This window comes from Neovison vison, chromosome 1 (assembly GCF_020171115.1).
Source record: "Neovison vison isolate M4711 chromosome 1, ASM_NN_V1, whole genome shotgun sequence".
Taxonomy (NCBI): Eukaryota; Metazoa; Chordata; class Mammalia; order Carnivora; family Mustelidae; genus Neogale; species Neogale vison.
This window is the reverse complement of record NC_058091.1, coordinates 84,913,837-84,937,423: the sequence shown is the minus strand read 5'-3', so window position 1 is coordinate 84,937,423 and position 23,587 is coordinate 84,913,837. Positions and strand designations below refer to the sequence as shown.

The 23,587-nt window shown below is 37.4% G+C and overlaps 1 protein-coding gene across 1 annotated transcript in view; it reads right to left on the bottom strand.

Annotated features, from left to right (window-relative positions):
• ZFAND3 (zinc finger AN1-type containing 3) overlaps positions 1-23,587 on the bottom strand; it is a 335,397-nt gene that overhangs the window by 63,165 nt on the left and 248,645 nt on the right. Inside the window, exon 3 of the mRNA XM_044250372.1 lies at positions 22,812-22,994. Coding sequence (XP_044106307.1) covers positions 22,812-22,994 — 183 coding nt within the window. The remainder of the gene's footprint in view (positions 1-22,811; positions 22,995-23,587) is intronic.

Here is a 23,587-nt window from a genome sequence, read left to right as displayed (position 1 = left end):
CAGTGTTCAAAAGGTGTTTTCTGACAGCAGATTCAAGAGGTACAATTCTCCTCCCTCTCAAGAGATTTATAAAATCTTATCAAGAGTTTTTTGATGAAGCAACTTAAAAACCAAAACAAAATATGGGGTGCCTGGGTGGCTCAGTGGGTTAAACCTCTGCCTCTGGCTCAGGTCATGATCTCAGGGATCCTGCGATTGAGCCCACATTGGGCTCTCTGCTCAGCGGGGAGCTGGCTTCTCCCTCTCTCTCTGCCAAATAAATAAATAAAATCTTAAAAAAAAACCAAAGTAAACAACAACAACAAAAACCCAAGCAAAAAAAAAACACAAAAAACAAAAAACGAAAAAACAAACCCTATGTGATGGAGGCAGTAAAATAAACTCTACACTGTCTCCTGATACAGCTATATTAAGAATGTAAAGCTATCTTCTTTTTTTAAAGATTTTATTTATTTGACAGAGAGACCGTGAGATAGTAAACACAAGCAGGGGGAGTGGGAGAGGGAGAAGCAGGCTTCCCACTAAGTGGGGAGCCTGATGTGGGGCTCAATCCCAGGACCCTGGGATCATGACTTGAGCTGAAGGCAGATGTTTAATGACTGAGCCACCCAGGCGCCCCATAAATCTTTTTAAAAATATTGGAAGAATCTGTATTTCAGGGCCCTTAGGTGGCTCAGTTAGTTAAGCATTTGCCTTTGGCTCAGGACATGATCCCAGGGTCCTGAAATGGAGCCCTGCGTCATGCTCCCCCCTTAGCTGGTAGTTTGCTTCTCCCTCTACCTCCCCCACCCAGCTTGTGTACTCTCTCTCATTCTCTCTCTCTCTCTCTCTCTCTCAAGTAAATCAATAAAATCTTAAAACAACAACAACAAAAAACAAACCTGTATTTCTTCAGTAGCGAAAGATTCCTTCTTTAAAAGCCTTCAGTAGGGGCGCCTGAGTGGCTCAGTGGGTTAAGCCTCTGCCTTCGGCTCAGGTCATGATCCCATGGTCCTGGGATCGAGCCCCACATCGGGCTCTCTGCTCAGCAGGGAGCCTGCTTACCCTCCTCTCTCTCTCTCTCTCTCTCTCTCTGCCTGCCTCTCTGCCTACTTGTGATCTCTCTCTCTGTCAAATAAATAAATAAAATCTTTTAAAAAAAAAGCCTTCAATAAATACAAGGAGACATAAAATAATAAATGGTAAGAAATAAACAGTAAGAAATGAGTATCAGGAACAGATCAAAATGCACTAGAAAATAAGTCATCTCCTTCAGAAAAGGTGATCCTCCAACCTCATCTTAAATGTGCAATTCATGAACTGTTTTAATAAGAAAGAACACACCTAATCTGTCTACATAATTGAGTTTGAAAAGCACCATCGATTAAAAACAAGAATACATAAAGATATAGTGAGTGGGAATCTAAGTTTACAGAAAATCTTCAGCACAGATAATAGCCCTCCCATTCCTCCAAATGAAACTACCAAATTAAACCATTTACAAAGCTTGTTACAGAATCCAAGTGTTACTTTCTCAGTTAGAAGTTCTAATCCTGACTTATTGCATGATCTCTCATACCATTTAGATCTAAATTAGGGATTCATGAGAAGGAGATTTTCAAAGTGGATCAGAAGTTGCTACTGGTAGCTATCTGTTTTGCTCATAAAGGGCTTCTCAACAAAATTTCATTACCATTCTACCCCTGCTCCCCTAAACAAATTATAGTGCTGGGCAGCTCTGCAAATGTTAGTGTATGTTTGTGTGTGAGTAGGCTTATTAGCCTATTTCCCAACAGAAATAACATTAAAAACTCTCCCACACCACTCTCCCCCCCAAGGGAAGAACACTTAAGAAAAAAAAAAAAATCAGGAATGCTTTCTACTTGCCTAGTACTGATGGGTCTCTTTTAGAGGAGTTAAAGTGGACATTCCTGAAGGGACCAAGGGATGTGCTTTGGAAGAAATATTCTCTCTCGACCCAGCAATGACCTTAAATGGAATGAGCCTCAAGGGCAAGAGCAAAGTCTTACTCATTTTCGTAATCTAGCACATTAGGTGTTCAAAAATATATTTTTCAGTGCTGAATGAAAATGATCCAGGCCAAAAGCAATTATCAAACATAACAAACTATTCAAAAGGAAAATGGAGCTATTTTATATATATAGTTGATTTTCACCACAGTTACATGTTGATCTAGCACAGCAGTTCTCAAACATTTTGGTCTTGGGACCTTTCCCCCAACAAAAAAAATTTTAATTTATTTTAAAGAGAGAGAGGAGGAAGAGAGCATAGAACTAGGGGAGAAGCAGAGGGATAGGGACAAGTAGACTCTGTGCTCATTGCAGAGCTATATGTGGAGCTCAATTATGGAAACCTGAAATCATAACCTTAGCCAAAATCAAGAGTCAGATGCTCAATCAACTGAACCACTCAGGTGTCCCCTTGGGATCTTTTTATACTTAAAAATTATTAAAGATAGTAGCAAGTTTCTGTTTATGTGGGCTATACCTATTGATATGTACCTGATCTGAAATTAAAACTGAAAAAATTTTAGTAATATAACTTCATTTAAAATTCACAAAAATAACTACATCAACATAAAAACATACTGTTATAAAAAGAAATTATACAATTTTTAAGAAAATTATGAGAGCTGTCCATCTTAAAGGAAGACATCCGACTTTTCACATCCACATGTGCGTTCAATTTTAAATTAGGGCTATCAAGAAAATCCACCTTTCCACAGATACATAGTTGGAAAAGGAAGGACCCAATGGACTCCTGAATGGTTCTTAGGGACCTCTACAAGTCCCCTTTGAGAACCACTGACATAGAATGAAACAATGAACCTAAAGGTTAATACACTTTCCACTTTCTCCATACTTTCCTCACATGCCAATTGGTTTATTCTGGTCTTAGGAAACCAACTGGATGCACCAGCATTAATAACAGTAAAATGTCTAGCCTCTTCTCCACAAAATGTTAACTATTTGAGGAAACAAAGAAAGGCAAGGGGTAGTGGAAAACTCTACAGTCATATCAACCCAGGATATTCCATTTCTACTACTTATATATGAAGTAAAAACATGATTCAAGGAATTAAAAAAATTTTGAGCCATTAAATGTTTGATTTCAGCTTTTCAGACGTGATCTCTCACCCATAACCTTTTTATAACTAAAACAGAGCTTCCAATATATTAAAAAACTGAAAATACCTGATACCAAAATTCCAAAATGTGATAAAGTCCAATAGCAATTAACAATGAAATTCTAAGACACCACCATCTTAGTGATCAAAACTAGAACCCTTTTCTGAGAGGTCAAAAATATCACCTGGCTAATAGTTCTACTTTTAGATATTTGCTTCTCTCTGTGATAAGCATATTTAATATGGATATGAAATCAGGAGCTGTCACTTCTTCAATTTAGGCTTCAGTTCTGACTATTTACAGGTGTAACTAACACCCCAAACAGATTTCTGTATTTGCATTTTACCATCAACATGAGCATGAATCTCATAACAACATTAATGGAGAACCACTCAGCAGTAGAAGAACTTTTATTTTTGACATAGTTCAGCTACCAAGAACGCTCTCATAATCTTGGCCCTCATCAGCAACTGCAAGGCTGCAATGCCTTCTTCAGAAAGGGAGGTGACTTGTGCATGTTCTTCAAAAGAAGCTTCAGAGAAAATGGAAAAAGAATTCTACTTATCCCACAGGTATTGCCCTATGGACATTTAAAAAGAAATTTAATACAGGACCTTTCTCCTTGATCCTTGGCTGAGCCTCCGCTATGGGTCACCATACCATGGCAGGCAAAGCGCCCACAGTGACACTGAATGGAGGGTCCTTGTGTCTAACCTTCTTATTTTACAGAAATGACTGCTAACAGGTCTTGCTAAAGGGACCTCCCTTTGCAAAAATAACAGTTGAAAATGCCATGATTTGAATCATCTAGAAAAGTGTTTATATGGTTTATGTAGTGTAGAAAAGTAGTATGTATGTAGAAAAGTGTTTATACTGAGTTCATACTGTTCGTATTTTGGAATTTAAAAATGTCCTTACAAAGATGGCAACTATTACTTTTACTAAATCTAAAAAAAATGTCCTTTTGATAGATCAAAAAGTGAAAATAGTTTATGAAATCACACAGCATGTGAACAGAAAATGGAAGTTATATGTAGTCATTTTTGGCATTGGCAGCTAAGAATTTTAGAAGTTCACAAACACAATTAAAATATAAGGTTAAAATAACTACTTCTAACACAGCCAAATCGATGCCCTTATTTTAGTGAGTTTTTTCACCCAAACACTTCTGTCATAATAAAGCTTACATTTAGTTTAGATTCAGCACAGTTTCGCCCATTACCTGTATCTACACGAAAGAAAAATATGACAGCCACAAAGGGCTAAAGCTGTGTGAAATGTAGCTGTTCATAGTGACCTTTACTTTCATAGCAAAGTACAGAGCACTTCATTTAATAAGAACATAAAACAAAAATCTGCATTTGCATAGAGGGGGGCAGTGATAATGCTGCTTCAAAACCTAATCTGAGAATCACTAACTGTATAATCTCCTAGGTGCCTAATGAAATCTTTATGGGAAACAAGTTTTTCAGATTTGCAGCTTTCTTAAGGGACCCTTAAACATGAGTGTTTAAAGTCTGCTAGTCTTCTGTCTGGCAAAGGGGATTCCTGAAGGGGTAATTCAGGTGACAAAAGAAATATATAAGTAAAAACTGTTACTTCACAACAAGCAAGTAGCTATTTGCACAATGAAAGAAGGAAAGAAGGAAGGAAGAAAGGAAGGAAGGGAAGGAGGGAGGGAGAAGAGACAAAAAGACAGTCTTCATTACTCCAAAAGCTCTGGTGGTTAAAAGAGATGAACTGTCACCACAGCAAGGCAACCAAATTTCAAACTTTGGAAGGGAAACTTCTTTTGTGAGTTGCTTCATCTTGGGGATACTGAATAGCACAGTCACAGAAAATAATAAAAGAATATTAAGTAAGTCGTTCCAAATCAGGTTCAGGCAATAACAAACCTCTCTTTAATGTACCAAAACACATGAAGTTGGTTTTGTAAAGGAAGAAGAATTAGAAAACTTTTCAAAGTGTTTAAATCAGTAACCATTTACTGAGTATTACCTTGTCAAGCACTGTACTGGGTGCTCTGGGGAAGAGCAAAGCAACATACAATCAAGTCTCTGCTAATTCTGGGTTTACCCTAGAAGCTGGTACAAGGAGATGACATTATCAGGCCAAAGACAACCAAAATAATATGGGATTAGGTGTTACAGGTAAAAAACAAAGAATTCCTTGAAGGAAGCAAATAGTGTGGATAAAATGGTTTTGAGATGGCTTCTAATAGCATGAATAAAAATGGTAAGACAAGTGCCAGGATGTCTTCTGAGGACAAAGGGGACTACCTTGGCTCAGGGCTGAGCATCACTCCTGAAATGGGTAGACAGATCAGATACAATGAGGGTCCAGATTCCTGGGGAGAATGCTTGAATCTGAATGACCAGACAGGTGATGATAAATCAACTGAATAATTTCCTTTCTTGTTTAATATCTTATCAATAGGACACTCATCTGGACTAGGACAGGATTAGAAGCAAGATACAACCAAAAACAATGGTGACAGTGCTAACTTCCCAGACCTTTAATATTTCTCCACTGAGTTAACTAGAGGATCATAGCAAAGACAACTTAGGAAATAGAACCAGTATCAGAGTAAGAAAAACATTTAGTTTATGTACTTGGTATACTATATACTCTAGAATTAATAAATGAAAGTTACATATTCCAATAAATTTAGATATCTAGATGAAACTGACATTTTTATTAACAGAATTATCAAAATTGACTTCAAATGAGGAACAAACTATGACTAGTCCAATATGAGGTATCAGGCCAATCAGTTTTATGAGTAAGTTCTTCAAGCTTTCAAATAATAGATACCTACATAAAATGAGAACATAAGACAAAAATTTCTGTTACGAACAGGAAAAGGTGAAAAGCCTTCTATAAGATTAAAGTAACTGATACCAAAACTAGACAGGCATAGCATGTCCACCATATACAAAATTAAGTCATTTATTAGAAATGTGTAACACCTAAAATAAAATTAGCATCTGAAGCCAGCAGTACACTAAAAGAACTAGTAGGGTTTAATTCAAAGAATGCAAAGATAGTTTAACCCCGGAAGTCCATTAAATTAAGAGATTACATTCCTAAGGAGAACTCCAAATGATCAACCCCAAAGATGCTAAAAAGGTACTTTAGAAAATTCAACACTCTTTTCAGATTAAAAAAAAAAAAAGTTAACAAACCATAAACAGAAGAATTTCCTTAAACTAGTAATATCTACAAAAGAAAACCCTGCAGCAAATACTATATTGGTGAAATACTACTAGAAGTAGTCCTATTACTTAGAAATGAGAAAAAGAAAAAATAAATAAAGCTGAAAAAAAAATAAGGTCTGAATAAATGAAAACAAGTAAGATTCCTATATGAGAAGACCTTAGAGTCTATTAAAATGTCAATTATTCCGAAATCAATCTATGGAGTCAATATAATCCCTATCAAAATCACACTGTAACTGTTAATACAGCTTGATAAACCAAGTATAAATTCATCAAGAAGAGAAAATACAAAAGAATAGCCAACAAAATCTAGAAAAAAATAATCTAAGGGGACTGACTCTATCAGGTAGTAATACATACCACAAAACTATATTCCGTCTTGGGAATATATAAGTAGACCAGCAGAACAAAATAAAAGATCCCCAAAACACACATATGTTATATAACAATAATGGCATTTCAATCAGGCCTATTTAAAAACTTTATTTAGAGACAATGCATGAGAGCAAGGGGAGGAACAGAAGGGGAGGAAGAGGGAGAGGGAAAGTATCTCAAGCAGACTCCAGGTTCAAAGCGGAGCTCAATGTAGGGCTTGATCTCATAACCTTGAGATGATGACCTGAACCAAAACCAAGAGTCTGATGCTTAACCAACTGAGCCACCCAGGCATCCCTCAAATCAGGTCTCTTTAAAAATGGTTTTGAGACCATAAGTGACTCTTAATCTCACAAAACAAACTGAGGGTTGCTGGGGGAAGGGCGTGGGAGAAGGGAGGTGGGGTTATGGACATTGGGGAGGGTATGTGCTTTGGTGAGTGCTGTGAAGTGTGTAAACCTGGCGATTCACAGACCTGTACCCCTGCAGACAAAAATATATTATATGTTTAGCAGCAATGGCCACAGTCGCCAAACTATGAAAAGAACCAAGATGCCCTTCAACGGATGAATGGATAAGGAAGATGTGGTCCATATACACTATGGAGTATTATGCCTCCATCAGAAAGGATGAATACCCAACTTTTGTAGCAACATGGACGGGACTGAGATTATGCTGAGTGAAATAAGCCAAGCAGAGAGAGTCAATTATCATATGGTTTCACTTATTTGTGGAGCATAACAAATAGCATGGAGGACAAGGGGCGTTGGAGAGGAGTAGGGAATTTGGGTAAATTGGAAGGGGAGGTGAACCATGAGAGACTATGGACTCTGAAAAACAGTCTGAGGGGTTTGAAGTGGTGGGGGGGTGGGAGGTTGGGGTACCAGGTGGTGGGTATTATAGAGGGCACGGCTTGCATGGAGCACTACTGGGTGTGGTGAAAAAATAATGAATAATGTTTTTCTGAAAATAAATAAATTGGAAAAAAAATATATTATATGTTTATAAAAAATTTTAAAAAATGGTTTTGAGATAACGGATTCTCCATTTGTAAAAATTATAAAGGTAAACTTCTATACCTCATATCATATACAAAATAAATCCAGATGTATTCAAGAGCTAAATACAGAAAAAGACCAACTATAAAAGTATCAAAATACATAAAAAACATTATTTTAACTGGTGGTACAGAAAGCCTTCTAAGAAAGAAATAAATGTAGCAAACAAAAGACCAAGACTTTTGAGAAGTACTGACTTGACTTTTGAGAATTACTAGAACAGTCCCCTCCCCCACAAGATCAGCAAGAACATCCAGCCAAGACCAAGTTTACCCATCAATGAGAACTGCAAAACTCCAGCACTAGGGAAATACAGCAGCACACAAACTTCATGGCTTTTTTTCCCATGATTCATTAGTCTTTCAAAGTCAAATTTTTTAAATTTTTGTTTTTTTCTTTTTCTATTTTTTAAAAAAATTCTCCTCTTTCCTATTTTAAACAACATCTTATCAGTACCTTTCTTAAAATCCTTTTTAACTTTCATTTTTATACTCATTCTCTCTCTATCCCTTCATTGTACTTAACCTAATATTTTGTATAAACTTAAGTTTTTTCTTTCTTTAAAATTTTGGATACAGTTCTTCTAACAGAACAAAATATACCCTAAATTTACTGTATAGCTTTGTTCTATTCTCCCGCCTCTACTTTTCTTTTTTAATTTAATTTTTTTCTTTGTTTTTTTCTGTATCGTTCCAATTTTAGTATATGTACTGCCGAAGCGAGCACTCTTTGTTTTTTTCAACCAACTTCTTATCCTTTTTAAAAATCTTTTAAAATTTTCATCTTTACAGTTATATTCCATCCCTTCACCATATTTACCCTTATTTGTATATATGTAAGTTTTTCTTTCTTTAAAATTTTTGGAGGCAGTTTCTTCTAACAGACCAAAATACACCCAAAATCAAGTGTGTGGCTCTGTTTTATTCACCAGCCTGATCATTTTTGTCTCTCCCTTTCTTTTCCCCTTGGTTTTGGGTCTCTTCTGATTTTAGTGTATATTTTTCTGGGATCACTGTTACTTTCAGCATTTTGTTCTCTCATTCATCTATTCTTCTCTGGACAAAACGACAAAGCAGAAAAACTCACCTCAAAAAAAGAACAAGAGGCAGTACCGACTGCAAAGGACCCAATCAATATAGACATTAGTAAGATGCTGGAACCAGAGTTCAGAAATACGATTACAAAGATACTAGCTGCACTTGGGGAAAACAAAACAAAACAAAACAAAACAAAAAAAAAAAACAGAAGATACAAGAGAATCCCTTCCTGGAGAAATAAAACAATTAAAATCTAACTAACTTTGGTTTTGAAACCAAAAAAGCCATTAATGAGGGGCAATAAAAAAAACAGAGGCTCTTACTGCTAGGATAAATGAGGCAGAAGAGAGAATTAGTGATAGAGAAGACCAAACGATGAAGAAGAAAGAAGCTGAAAAAATGACAGATAAAGAACGACTGATCATAAGGGGAGAATTCGAGAGATAAGGGATACCATGAGATGAAACAGTAGAGTAATTGGGATCCCAGAAGAGGAGAGAGGGAGGCAGAAGGTATATTGAGTAAATTATAGCAGAGAACTTACCTAATTTGGAGAAGGAAACAAACATCAAAATCCAGGAGGCACAGAAAATCCCCCTCAAAATCAATAAAAATAGGTCAACACCCCACCATCTAATAGTAAAACTTACAAGTCTCAGAGACAAAGAAAAAAATCCTGAAAGCAGTTGCGCACAAGAGGTCTGTAACCTACAACGGTAGAAACAGTAGATTAGCAGCAGAGCTATCCATGGAGACTTAGCAGGCCAGAAAAGACTGGCATGATATATTCAGAGCACTAAACGAGAAAAACATGCAGCCAAGAATACTAGATCCAGCAAAGCTGTCATTGAAAATAGAAGGAGAAATAAAAAGCTTCCACGAAAAACGAGAACTAAAAGAATCTGCAAACATCAAACTAGCCCAACAGGAAATATTAAAAGGGGTCCTCCAAGCAGAAGAGTGCCTAAAAGAGTAACATAGACCAGAAGGGAAAGGAGACAATATATAGTTAACAGTCACCTCACAGGCAATACAATGGCACTAAATTCATATCTTTCAATAGTTACCCTGGATGTAAATGGGCTAAATGCACCAATCAGAAGACACAGGGTATAAGAATGGATTTAAAAAAAAACAAAACCCATCAATATGCTGTCTGCAAGAAACTCATTTTACACCCAAAGATACCTCCATATTTAAAGTGAGGGGGTTGAAAACGATTTACCACGCTAATGGACATCAGGAGAAAGCCGAGGTGGCAATCCTTATATAGGGTAAATTATATTTTAAGCCCAAAACTGTAAGAGATGAGGAAGGATAGTATGTCATACTTAAAAGGTCTCTCCAACATGAAGATCTAACAATTTTAAATATCTATGCCCCTAACATGGGAGCAGCAAATTATATAAACCACTTAATAACAAAATCAAAGAAATACATCAACAATAATACAATAACAGTAGGGGACTTTAATACCCCCCCCTCACTGAAATGGACAGATCATCTAAGCAGAAAACCAACAAGGAAATAAAGGCTTTAAATGACATACTGGACCAGATGGACATCACAGATATTTCAAAACATTCCATCCAAAAGCAACAGAATATACATTCTTCTCTAGTGCATGTGCAACATTCATCAGAATAGATATATCCTCAGTCACAAATCAGGTCTCAACTGGTACCACAGATGGGGATCATTCCCTGTATACTGTCAGACCACAAAGCTGTGAAACCAGAACTCAACCAACAGAGGAAGTTGGAAAGAACTCAAATACATGGAGGCCGAAGAGCATCCTACTAAAGAATGAATGTGTCAACCAAGAAATTAAAGAAGAATTTAAAAATTCATGGAAAACTAATGAAAATGAAAACACAACTGTCGGGCGCCTGGGTGGCTCAGTTGGTTAAACAACTGCCTTCGGCTCAAGTCATGATTCCAGAGTCCCGGAATCAAGTTCTGCATCAGGCTCCCAGCTCCAGGGGAAGTCTGCTTCTCCCTCTGGCCTTCTTCCCTCTCATGCTTTCTCTCATTGTCCCTCTCTCAAATAAAGAAATAAAATCTTAAAAAAAAACCAAAAACACAAAAACAACACAACTGTCCAAAATATTGGGGACACAGCAAAGGTGGTCCTAAGAGGAAAGAATATAGCAATCCAAGCTTTTCTCAAGAAATAAGAACGGTCTCAAGAACACAACCTAATCCTGCACCTAAAGGGGCTGGAGAAAGAACAGGAAAGAAACCCTAAACACAGAAGCAGAAGCCTAAAGCAAGAGAAGAGAAGTAATAAAGATCAGAGCAGAAATCTGAACTAGAAACCAAAAGAACAGTAGAACAAATCAACGAAACTAGGAGCTGGTTCTTTGAAAGAATTATTAAGATTGAGAAACCCCTGGCCAGACTAATCAAAAAGAAAAGAGAAGGACCCCAATTAATAAAATCATGAATGAAAGAGGAGAGATCACGACACCAAAAAAAATAAAAGCAATCGTAAGAACATATTATGAGCAACTAGACGCCAGCAAATTACACAATCTAGAAAAAAATGGATGCACTCCTAGAGAGACATAAACTAACAAAACTAATCCAGGAAGAAATAGAAAACCTGAACATATCCATATCCAGTAAGGAGATTGAAGCAGTCATCAAAAATCTCCCAACAGGGGCGCCTGGGTGGCTCAGTGGATTAAGCCGCTGCCTTCGGCTCAGGTCATGATCTCAGGGTCCTGGGATCGAGTCCCGCATTGGGCTCTCTGCTCAGCGGGGAGCCTGCTTCCTCCTCTCTCTCTCTCTCTCTCTCTGCCTGCCTCTCTGCCTACTTGTAATCTCTCTCTGTCAAATAAATAAATAAAATCTTTAAAAAAAAAAAAAAATCTCCCAACAAACAAGAGTCCAGAGCCAGGTGACTTCCCAGGGGAATTCTACCAAACATTTAAAGAAGAATTAATACCTAGTCTCCCGAAACTGTTCCAAAAAACAGAAACAGAAGGAAGACTTCCAAATTCATTTTATGAAGACAGCATTACCTTGATCCCCAAACCAGACAAAGACCCCATAAAAAAGGAGAATTACAGACCAATATCCTTGATGAACATGGGTGCAAAAATTCTCACCAAAATACTAGCCAATAAGATCCAACAGTACCTTAAAAAGGATGATTCACCACAACCAAGTGGGATTTATTCCTGGGCTGCAAGGCTCGTTCAACCTTTGCAAATCAATCTGGTGATACAATACATTAATAAGAGAAAGACTAAGAATCATATGATACTCTCACAATAGATGCAGAAGAAACATTTGATAAAGTACAGCATCCTTTCTTGATCAAAACTGCTCACAATATAGGGACAGAGGGTACATATCTCAATGTCTTAAGAGCCATCTATGAAAATCCCACAACGAATATTCTCAATGGGGAAAAACTTAGAGCTTTTCCCCAAAGGTCAGAAACACGGCAGTGTTGTCCACTATGACCGCGGCTATTCAACACAATACTAGAAGTCCAGCCCCAGCAATCAGACAACAAAAAGAAATTAAAGGCATCTGAATCCACAAAGAAGAAGTCAAACTATCACTGTCTGCAGATGACATGATATTCTGTGAAAACCCCAAAAGACTCCACTCCCAAACTGCCAGAACTCATACAGGAATTCAGTAAAGTGTCAGGATATAAATTCGATGCACAGAAATCAACTGCATTTCTATACACCAACAGCAAGACAGAAGAAAGAGAAATTAAGGAGTCGATCCCATTTACAACTGCACTCAAAACCATAAGATACCTAGGAATAAACCTAACCAAAGAGGCAAAAAATCTATACTCAGAAAACTATAAAGTACTGATGAAAGAAACTGAAGAAGACACAAAGAAATGGAAAAACGTTCTGTGCTCATGGATTGGAAGAATAAATAGTGTTGAAATGCCTATGCTACCTAGAGCAACTTATACATTTAATGCAATCCCTATCAAAATACCATCAACTTTCCTCAAAAAAAAAATGGAACAAATAATGCTAAAATTTATATGGAACCACGGAAGAGTCCAAATAGCTAGAGAAATATTGAAAAAGAAAACGAAGGTTGGCGGCATCACAATTCCAGACTTCAAACTCTATTACAAAGCTATAATCATCAAGACAGTACGGAACTGACACAAAAACAGACACATAGATTAATGCAACAGAAGAGAGAGCCCAAAAAATGGACCTCAACTCTATGGTCAACTAATCTTTGACAAAGCAGGAAACAATGTCCAATGGAAAAAAGATAATCTCTTCAACAAATAATGTTGGGAAAATTGGACAGCCACAATGCAGAAGAATGAAACTGGACCATTTCCTTACACCACACATAAAAAGAGACTTAAAATGGATGAAAGACATCAATGTAAGACAGGAATTCATCAAAATCCTTGAAGAGAACACAGACAGCAACCTCTTTGACCTCAGCAGCAGCACTTCTTCCAAGACACATTGCCAAAGGCAATGGAAGCAAGGGAAAAAATGAACTCTTGGGACTTCATCAAGATCAAATGCTTTTGCACAAAGAAGGAAACAGTCAACAAAACCAAAAGACAATGGACAGAATGGGAGAAGAAATTTGCAAATGACGTATCGGATAAAGGGATAGTAGCCAAAATCTATAAAGGACTTAACAAACTCAACATCCAAAGAACAAATCAGGAAATGGGAAGAAAACATGGACAGACATTTCTGCAAAGACGACATCCAAATGGCCAACAGACACGTGAAAAAGTGTTCAACATCACTTGGCATCAGGGAAATACAAATCGAAACCACAGTGAGATACCACCTCACATCACTCAGAATAGCTGATTAACCAGTCAGGAAACAACAGATGCTGGCGAGGATGCGGAGAAAGGGGAACCTTCCTACACTATTGGGGGAAAGCAAGCTGGTGCAGCCACTCTGGAAAACAGTACGGAGGTTCCTCAAAAAGTTGAAAGTAGAGCTACCCTATGACCCAGAAATCGCATTACTGGGTATTTACCCTAAAAACAGAAAGTTAGTGATCTGAAGGGGCATGTGCAGCACAATATTTATAGCAGCAATGTCCACAGTAGCCAAACTATGGAAAGAACCTAGAAGTCCATCAACAGATGAATGGATAAAGAAGATGTGGTACATACCTAAAATGGAATATTATGCAGCCATCAAAAAACCAAAATCTTGTCATTTGCAACAACTTGGATGCAACTAGAGGGTATTACGCTAAGTGAAATAAGTTAATCAGAGAAAGATAATTATCATATGAGCTCACTGATATGAGGAATCTGAGAAACAAGACAGAGGATCATAGGGGAAGGGAGGGAAAAATGAAACAAGACAAAACCAGAGAGGGAGACAAACCATAATACACTCTTAATCTCAGGAAACAGAGGGTTGCTGAAGGGGAGGGGAGAGGGATGGGAAGGATGGGATGGCTGGGGGAAGGGTACGAGGTACAGTGAGCGCTGTGAATTGTGTAAGACTGATATATAATAGACCTATACACCTGAAACAAATAATACACTACATGTAAATTTTTTTAAAAAGAAACAAAGTAGAAGACAAAACACCAAAGACTTGACTTTGAAAAACATCTGTAAATTTTCTAATGAAACAGAAGACACCCAAATTAAATTAAGAGTCAAGTGACACACCAGAAGAAAACATTTGCAAGATAAGCAACAGAGGCTTACGAGTTCCTACAAATGAGTAAGAAAAAGACAGTTAATTAAAAAATAAGTAAGAATACAGACAGGCAGATCAGTGGAGACAAAAAGAGTCAAGAAACATATGCAGCAGTGCTCAATCTCACTACCAGGAGATGTCAGAGGAATGCAATAAGATATTCTTTTATGTACTGCCTCCCTCCCCCTAGAACACTTAACACTGGTAAAAGAATGGGAAGCACTCTCAAATACTATTCTTAAAACACATACTATAAAACAGTAATGCCATTTTGGAAATGAATTTGCCCATGCATATCAAAAGTTAAAATATACATATTCTCTGACTTCCCGTTTCCTCTTCCATGCATTTATCATGAAAAAATGACACATGCACATGTACAAAAATGTCTACTCCACATGGTTTATAGTAGCGGAATATTAGAAATGCCTGAAAAGAGAAATTAATAATAAAAATATGAAATACTCTGAAGCAGTTTAGAAAGAATTACACAGACCTTTATGGTTATTCTGGACAATCTCTAAAATATACCACTGGGGAACCTGGGTGGGTCAGTTAGTTAAGCATCTGACTTTCAGTTTCAGCTCAGGTTGCGATTTCAGGGTTGTGAGATCAAGCCAGGCATTGAGCTCCACATGGAGTCCACTTGAAATTCTCTCTCTCTCGACTTTGCCCCTCCCCTCTGTGCACTCAACCTTGAGCTCTCTTCTCTAAGATAAATAAATCATTAAAAAATATATACTGTTAAATTAAAAAAGCAAACCACAATATATAGTATGTTCTCATCTGTATAAAAATGAAGAAGATCTTTAGGTATGCAAACATATATACAGCTGCGCAAAAAAAGAATATATAATCCAAAATGAATGAACAGTGATTATCTTTGGAAAGAATGGGAATTTAGTGGCGGACTGGGGACAGAGGTGTGAAAAGAGTGTTTTCACCTTCTATTCTATATAAACCTGTATGTCTCTGTTTTACTTGTATACTTTAAAAATATAATTAATACCCTCAAGGAACAAAAAGCCAGCAAATGAGTAATTTAAAATTCATGGTTCTACTTTAATTTGGCCTTTATTTTGACTACAAGTTGAAGGTCAGATGATAGTTTAAGTGCCTCAACAAGTTTCAACCTAGCTAACATTATGGAACAGAAATCATTTTGATTAAAAAATACTGCTAAACTGCTCAAGTCCTTCTGCTTTTTGACAGGGATTAATTTAATGATCCCATACATTGATCCTGGTAAATTACAGCCATGTGATTCAATACAGCATATAACTATATGTTATCATACTATACTGCAAAGTATCAATCTTTTTAGTAGACAGCTATTATAAAAGCAGCACGCTTTATAAAATCAGCTCCAGGATAAATAAATGCACTGAAAAAAAAAAACCTTTAAATTAAAATCAAAAGAGACATTTAAAGTTTGGGCATTCTTCATTATGGGAAAGAATCTTCCACTTTGAGACTATTATATATCAGAAAAGCTCCATCTGTTGTATAATTATCTCTGATAAACGGCCTGATGCCTCAAGCTTCATTAGAGAAAAGGGAAAAGACACATACAGAGAGAACTGTAAATAACTCTCCCCACCATATTTCATTTAAAACCAGCCCACCAGGAAGTCATAAAGTATTTTTTTAATAGGTAATATTTTCTAAATATTCTCCTAGAATAAGCTAGCCTGTTATGCCCAATATCTATCTGGTCTTCTGAAGTCCAAAAAAGGGAAAACGAGTTTCACTGAAAGATTATCAGAAACTTAATTGGTAAAAACAAACAGTCTAGCTAAATGGTGGCTGTGGTATTAATTTTCCAGGGGACAGACAAGGGATTCTCAGACAGGACTGAAGACCAGTAGCCAGTGAAGCCCACCCAACGCTTGTGCAAAAAAGACCCAAGGGCAGTCTGGCAAGGACATCTGTTAAAATGCAGTACTATTTTATTTTACTTTCTAAATGCCTGAGGGAGCTGGGGTACCACCAAGAACCAGTTTCCAAGGAAACAATGGAAATCTCCCTATTCAACCAAATTAATTTAACCACAGATAAAGAATGTTCTCAAATTTCTATTTTGGGAAACACTGTCATAATTAAAAGAAAATCCAGCCAGCACTTGGAAATGAAGCTTTCATCATTAACAATCTTCATTAACATGCCGGTTAGTATGGTTCTCACTTTTTCTGTATGTTTTCTTTTGGCTATAACAAAAGCATCTCCTGCATAGATGCAGTAGAGAAGAGTATGAAAAATCTTGAGTATTATGGATGAAAAAGTCCCAGAGGTGAGTGCCAGTCCTGACATGTGACTCAAAGGAAAGTACCATGCAAACTGTTTTCTCATTTGTGGAACAGGAAGGAGAGTACCCATGCCTAAGTTGCACACTGTTAGGATGATCCCAGAAAAATGTTTGTTGAAGTGCTTTGATAAACAATGGTTAGCAAACTTCTTCTGTAAAGAACCACTGTATCTCTGTAGTAACTACCCAATTCTGCTGTTGTATTGCACAAGCAGCCACAGACACCATACGTAAATAATGAGCTTGGCTGTGTTCCAGTAAAACTTCATGAACACTGAAATTTAAGTTTCATGTAATTTTTATAAGTCACAAAACATTGTTTGGCTTTTTTTTTCAACCATCTAAATCATTTTTTAGCTCTCAGACCACACAAAAACAATTGATGGTTTTATATAGTTTTATATGTGTGTTGGCTACTGTTTATTTCTTACTATGTGCCTCGACAGAGTTAGGAAAGTATTCTGTATGAGGCGGGCCCTCTCTAACTGCTAGATTAGAATGTCAGAATACTTGAATACAAGCCCATTTCTTGCCATTACTCTTCCCCAGTATCAGGTATGGATATCGACTCTGTCTGGCTATTAGTTCTCTTCCTCTCCTGCCTAGAAAGAAACAGACCAATCAACTCTCCCGTAACACCTCAATTTCTATCCAATATGTAATGGGACTAGGAAAAAAACAAAACTCAAAACCTACGTAGGTATGCACATCAGAAATCTCTAAAACATGTCAGAAGTAGAGACACCCAGGGTGAAAAGAAAGCTGATTTACAGGAGAGAGGGCATTTTCTTCATCTTTTTAGGTCAAAGATAAGACTCCGACTTAAAGTGACCAACCAGTCAGCATGCCACTAATTTAACAATAAAACAACAACTGGTTCCAGTGCTCTAGCTACATCTAACATTATCCTTTCTCTCTTTACAAGCTGGGTCATGATACAAATCACAGTTTATCAACTCTATGAAAGCCTTGGAAATTGGGAGAACAATGAATAACAGCAAAAGGAGAAACACCCGTCTTTTCACGACATCTGTATCTTTGGGGTAAATACCCAGAAGTGCAATTGCAGGGTCATAGGGAAGTTCTATTTTTAATTTCTTGAGGAATCTCCACACTGTTCTCCAAAGAGGCTGCACCAACTTGCATTCCCACCAACAGTGGAAGAGGGCTCCCCTTTCTCCACATCCTCTCCAACACATGATGTTTCCTGTCTTGTTAATTTTGGCCATTCTAACTGGTATAAGGTGATATCTCAGTGTGTCACCACTTTTCTTTTTGTATATTGATTTGACAGTGAGAAGCAAAGACCAGATATAAACAATACTCATTCTCTTATTACATAAAATGTAAAACCTTTTCACAAGTCCTAAAGAATTCACAGCACTCCAGTCCTACACAGTAACAACAGATTCATAATTACTGTATAGTTAAATTATGTGGTTCTTGGATTTGCAATTCCAAAACCCATTTCCTACATCTCCATACCTCTATATAAGGAAAGCTATGAAGGACCAACAGGTAAAATTCCGGTCCCAAGGACACTAAAGATCCATGTAAGTATCTCCTGCCTCCACTTCCTCCACACTGCTTCTACAAGATACATCACAGCTGATATACCTCGTCCCTACATACACTACCCACAAATCAGGCACACATTAGTTTCAACCTCAGTGAGAAAGCTTTTGCAAATAACATGCTAACTGACCACTGCTCCTGCTGCCTCCTCCATTATACCCCCAAATTCTTCTGTACCCATGTCGGAGAACAAGCCAGAATTTCAGGGAGAGGCATATATATTTGAAAAGGTGACCTCCTTGGGGCTAGAGACCTAATCTTACTCATTTCTGTACCCAGAGCTTAAACTACTGCCTAACTAGAAGGCTCTCAGCAAAGACCCTAAATGAACATACAAAAAAATCTGCAATAGATTATTAAATAGCTTTACATTTAGGTAATCAGTCTCATGATCATCAAATCCAAATCTCTCTGGTCTGTTTACAGCAGCAGCATTTTAATGATGAGGTAATAGTCTATAGTGGCTGCAAGCACAGACTTAGAAGCCAAATTAGTGGGCTGAACATGAACTATACTGCGAAGGAGAAGCTCTGGAACTTTCGACTGAAGTCATGAACCTGTCTATCATTTATCTTCCTCATCTATTAAAGAGGATAATAAAAGCACCTACCTTTTAAGACCCTGCGAAAATTAAACATTAGTACATGTAAAGAGATTAGGAAAGTGCTAAGAAAATAGCAAACACTTCATAAATGCGAGCTTACATCTTCATTCTTACTGTGAAAGAGCACACCATAAGCTGCATTTGATTCCTCGGCCTCTGTGAACTTGCCCACTATCATTCTCCTCTTCAACTTCTTCAGTTGCCTCCTCTTTTTTGATTTCACTCTCAAGGTTCTGTTCTCACTGCTTTTTCTTGCTTTCATCCTTACCAATCTCATTTAACCAGTAAGGTTTCAATGATCATCTCCCAACTGCATGAAGCTAACTCTGACTTCCCTCTTCTAGGCTCCAACTCAACCCGCCCACTTAAACATGAAAGTCATCATCATATCTCAGATTAGCAAATCTCCTCAATTCCTCAGATCTATGAAAACCTGAGGATTACAATGAGCCTTATAAGCATTAGGAATTAAGATTAGTTTCAGTAAATTTAACTTAAGATAAACACACAATGGTTTAAAGCAGTGATGTCATCAGAGAGAATAGATCTGAAGCTACTAGAACTAGGAGACATCCTTACTCAGACTGAAGGTATTTATTTATCAAGAGAAAAAACATGGCAGTATACAATGGCCTAGACTGGCAAGTTATGGAAATACAGGAAGTATTGTGTTCCAGGGGCTCCAAAGCTCAGGGCAGGTCTCAGACCAGGCAGAGGAGAGAGAAAAGGGCATGAAGATGGAATCTTGCATTGAATGCAAGACCTCCGTTATATGGACTTAAAGTACACCTCATAATCAGCCTGACTCAATTAAAAATTCACTTCATTTTAATTTCACTTGGTGAGTCCACACTTTACCATTTGCTATATAAATCCTTGTATGGGTTGGCTTCCCAGAAAGGTCTATCTCCAGAATAATGTTTTAGTCCTACGTGTAAACTTTTATTTCCAATCCCTGTTACAGGATTTTTCATGATGAGTTAATAAAATTAACTTCTGGTTATGATTTGAGTATCCACATGCCTTAATTACAGAGAGGAAGTGTTGATTTTGTCAACGTGAAAATTTCTATTCTCTGCGGCAATTAAATTTCCCATGGTGAATTAACAGATTAAAAGCAGAGTTTCTGGGGACGCCTGGGTGGCTCAGTTGGTTAAGCAGCTGCCTTCAGCTCAGGTCATGATCCCAGCGTCCTGGGATCGAGTACCGCATCGGGCTCCTTGCTCAGTGGGAAGCCTGCTTCTCCCTCTGCCTCTGCCTGCCATTCTGTCTGCCTCTGCTCACTCTCTCTCCCTCTGACAAATAAATAAATAAAATCTTTAAAAAAAAAAAAAAAAAGCAGAGTTTCTGAAGTCAAATGCCTGAATCTGAATCCTGGTTCTGGTACCCAGTTGTTTGTGACCACAAATTATTTGATCTCTTTGTACCTGTTTCCTGAGTTCTAAAATGGGGATAAATGATAATATTTATTGCACTGGATTATCTTGAGACATCTAAGAGAAAATGTCCAAAACATACAGAACAATGTCTTACAAACACCTTGCTCAATAAATGATAGCTATTGTTATCTCAGTCTCACACACAACTAGGCTACTCAGGTTGGTTTATTGTGGCCTGAAGCTGGTATATACGAATCCAATCAGATGAGGTCCTGACCAGCTCCAAACTTTCCCTTTAACAAGGAGTCCTTCATCTAAAGGCCATAGTGAACTTAAAAACATTTTATTCAAAACTGGGTATAAATGGATGGTGTGTGTTTTTCTGAGACAAGGGACCATATCTTTTATCTGTTTCTCAGTAAGTACATGATCCCAAATAGATGTTTTAAAACAAAACAAAACCTATTACCCCAACATTACCACTACCATTTTCTTTTTGGTTAAGACTTATTTACTTATTTGACAGAGAGAGAGAAAGCAAAAGAGGGAACACAAGCAGGGGGAGTGGGAAAGGGAGAAGCAGGCTTCCTGCTGAGCAGGCAGATCTATGCAGGCCTTGATGCTAGTACTCTGGATCATGACCTAAGCTGAAGGCAGACACTTAATGACTGAGCCACCCAGGTGCCCCATATTACCACCATTTTAATCTTTTCTTCTTCCCTCATCTTAAAGGATTTCTATACCTTCTTCTGAGCCTCTGTTCAATAGGCTACAGTAATTAAAAAATTTTTCCTCTACAATGTTATTCTAGTATAATCCTTCCCATTTTCATTACTGCCAGGTTACTTCTCCAAACTGTAATAATATTACTTTCTTTGTTCAAAAACATGACTATTGTCTAACACCTAAATATCTTAGCTGAGCATTTAAACCTCTCTGACTTGATTATCATCTGCCTTTCCAGCCTTGTCCTCTATAAAAGGCCCTAAAGGGGTCATTTGCCACTGCAGAACTCCATGTAGCTTTCCTTTAAAGCTCATTCTACTCTGTCTTCTAGAATGTCTTTTCACGACCTTGTATCTGTCTTCAGCACAATCTTCTCCGGTAAACCAACACCCTTCTTCAACACTCACAGTCTTTATTATTTAAGAATTATTATAATGGGGCGCCTGGGTGGCTCAGTGGGTTAAAGCCTCTGCTTCCTTCCTCGATCTCTCTGCCTGCCTCTCTGCCTACTTGTGATCTCTGTCTGTCAAATAAATAAATAAAATCTTAAAAAAAAAAAGAATCATTAAAATGGGCTCATATAACCATGTATCAGGGTTTCTCAACCTTGGCACTACTGACATATTAGGCTGGATAATTCCTTGTTGTGGAGGGCTATCCTATGCAGTGTAGGATGCTTAGGAGCATGGGGGTGGGGGACAAAAATCATTCCTGGTTGAGAACCACTGCCATACTATAACAAATATATTTAATGTCCCCTGATAATGAGTAAATTCTTTAAGGACACAGACTTTGGCCTTCTTCAGTGTCACCCAGTGCACAAATTTATGATAAATAATTTGTCCTCTGCTAATCGTTCCAAAGTTAGTAGGCAGAACATTCCAATCTACCATATTCCAAGGATTTCTAGATGTTCATAAAATCTGAAACATCAAATTTCAACTTGTTAATTTAAAGCTTTTTAAAAGGCAAAAACCGGTATGTCAAAATGTGCCTAAATTTTCAAGAGACAGTTAGTTATAGTTGTGCACTAAAGAAGTTTGCTACACCAGCAAAAAAGTTAAGTGGACAATGGACTTCCATATCACATATATAAAAGTAACATTCTATAACTGAGAACCTACAGAAGAATAAGAGAAATGATTTTCTTCTCTCTTCAAATACCCAATGTTCTATGAAGTACACAGTGTTGTTATCTCCATTAATTGCCTAAAAACATACAAGGCCCAAAAGAGCGACAGAAGGTAAGGTTTCAATCCAAGGTTCCTAAATCAGGAGTAAGTTCTCTAGACCAGTGGTTCTCATCAATTAGCGTAGATTAGGATCCTCTACAGAGTTAAAAAGAAAAATCCCTGGGCCTCCCTCCATGTCAATAAAATTAGACTGAGAGAATAGTGCCAAAGACTGTAATTGTTTTTTTTTTTTTTTTTAAATCTTCTATTTTGCAGCCAGGACTGAGAACCACTGCCCTAGACTGGTTCAAAACCTCACACCTTGACAGTTAATAAAAAAAGCTATCTTTTAAAAGGACCTTAAGCTCTACAGAATAGCTAAAATTTATTCCCTAACTGGCTGACTTGGGCCTAAACATCAACACTTAATCTTGATTTAGAAGAACTGCTATCTTTTTTTCTGAGACAAAGCATTACTAAGAAGCTCATGATACAATTCTTGGGCTGCTTTGTCTAATACTGCAAAGATGTAGGCACTTACACTCCTCTTTACTTGGTGAAGTTACATTCAATTCTGTCGGAAGCGGCTGCTGGCTGGGACTAAGAGTTGGCGTGGTTATAGAGGTATTGTTGTTGTCACTGGTGGTCTCTTCGGAAAACAAATCTGATTGGCTGTTACTTGTACTTGGAGCGGAATCATCGTCTGGCTGTTTCTTTTGAAAATCTGAAGAGAAAGAGTGATAATAACCAGTTTAATGAAGGCATTCATAATTTCCTTGGGAATTAGAAAACAAAAAAAGTAAAAAAATAAAAATTCAATGTAATAGGAGCAATAATAAAGACTACTCTGAATGAAAAAAGGAAGTAAAATACTGGTTAAAAACATATACCATACATACTTTCCACTGGTGGAGGGTAACTGGAATTAAAGCTTTCCATGGTCCCTCTATTGTTTAGAAATATGGCAGACATACCAATTTTTTATTTAAATTAAATTTTATTAACATATAGTATATTATTAGTTTTGGAGGTAAGATTTATTAGAGTCATCAGTTGCACAGAAAACCCAGCACTCCTTACATCAGGTGCCTTCCTTAATGCCCATCACCGTTAGCCCATCCCCCTCACTGACCCACCCCCCTCAGCAATCCTGTTTGTTTCCTAGAGTTAAGAGTCTCTTATGGCTTGTCTCCCTCTATGTTTTCATCTTATTTTTCCTTCCATTCTTTGTGTTCATCTGTTTTGCTTCTTAAATTACACATACGAGTGAAATCATATATTTGCCTTTCTCTGACTGACTTATTTCACTTAGCATAA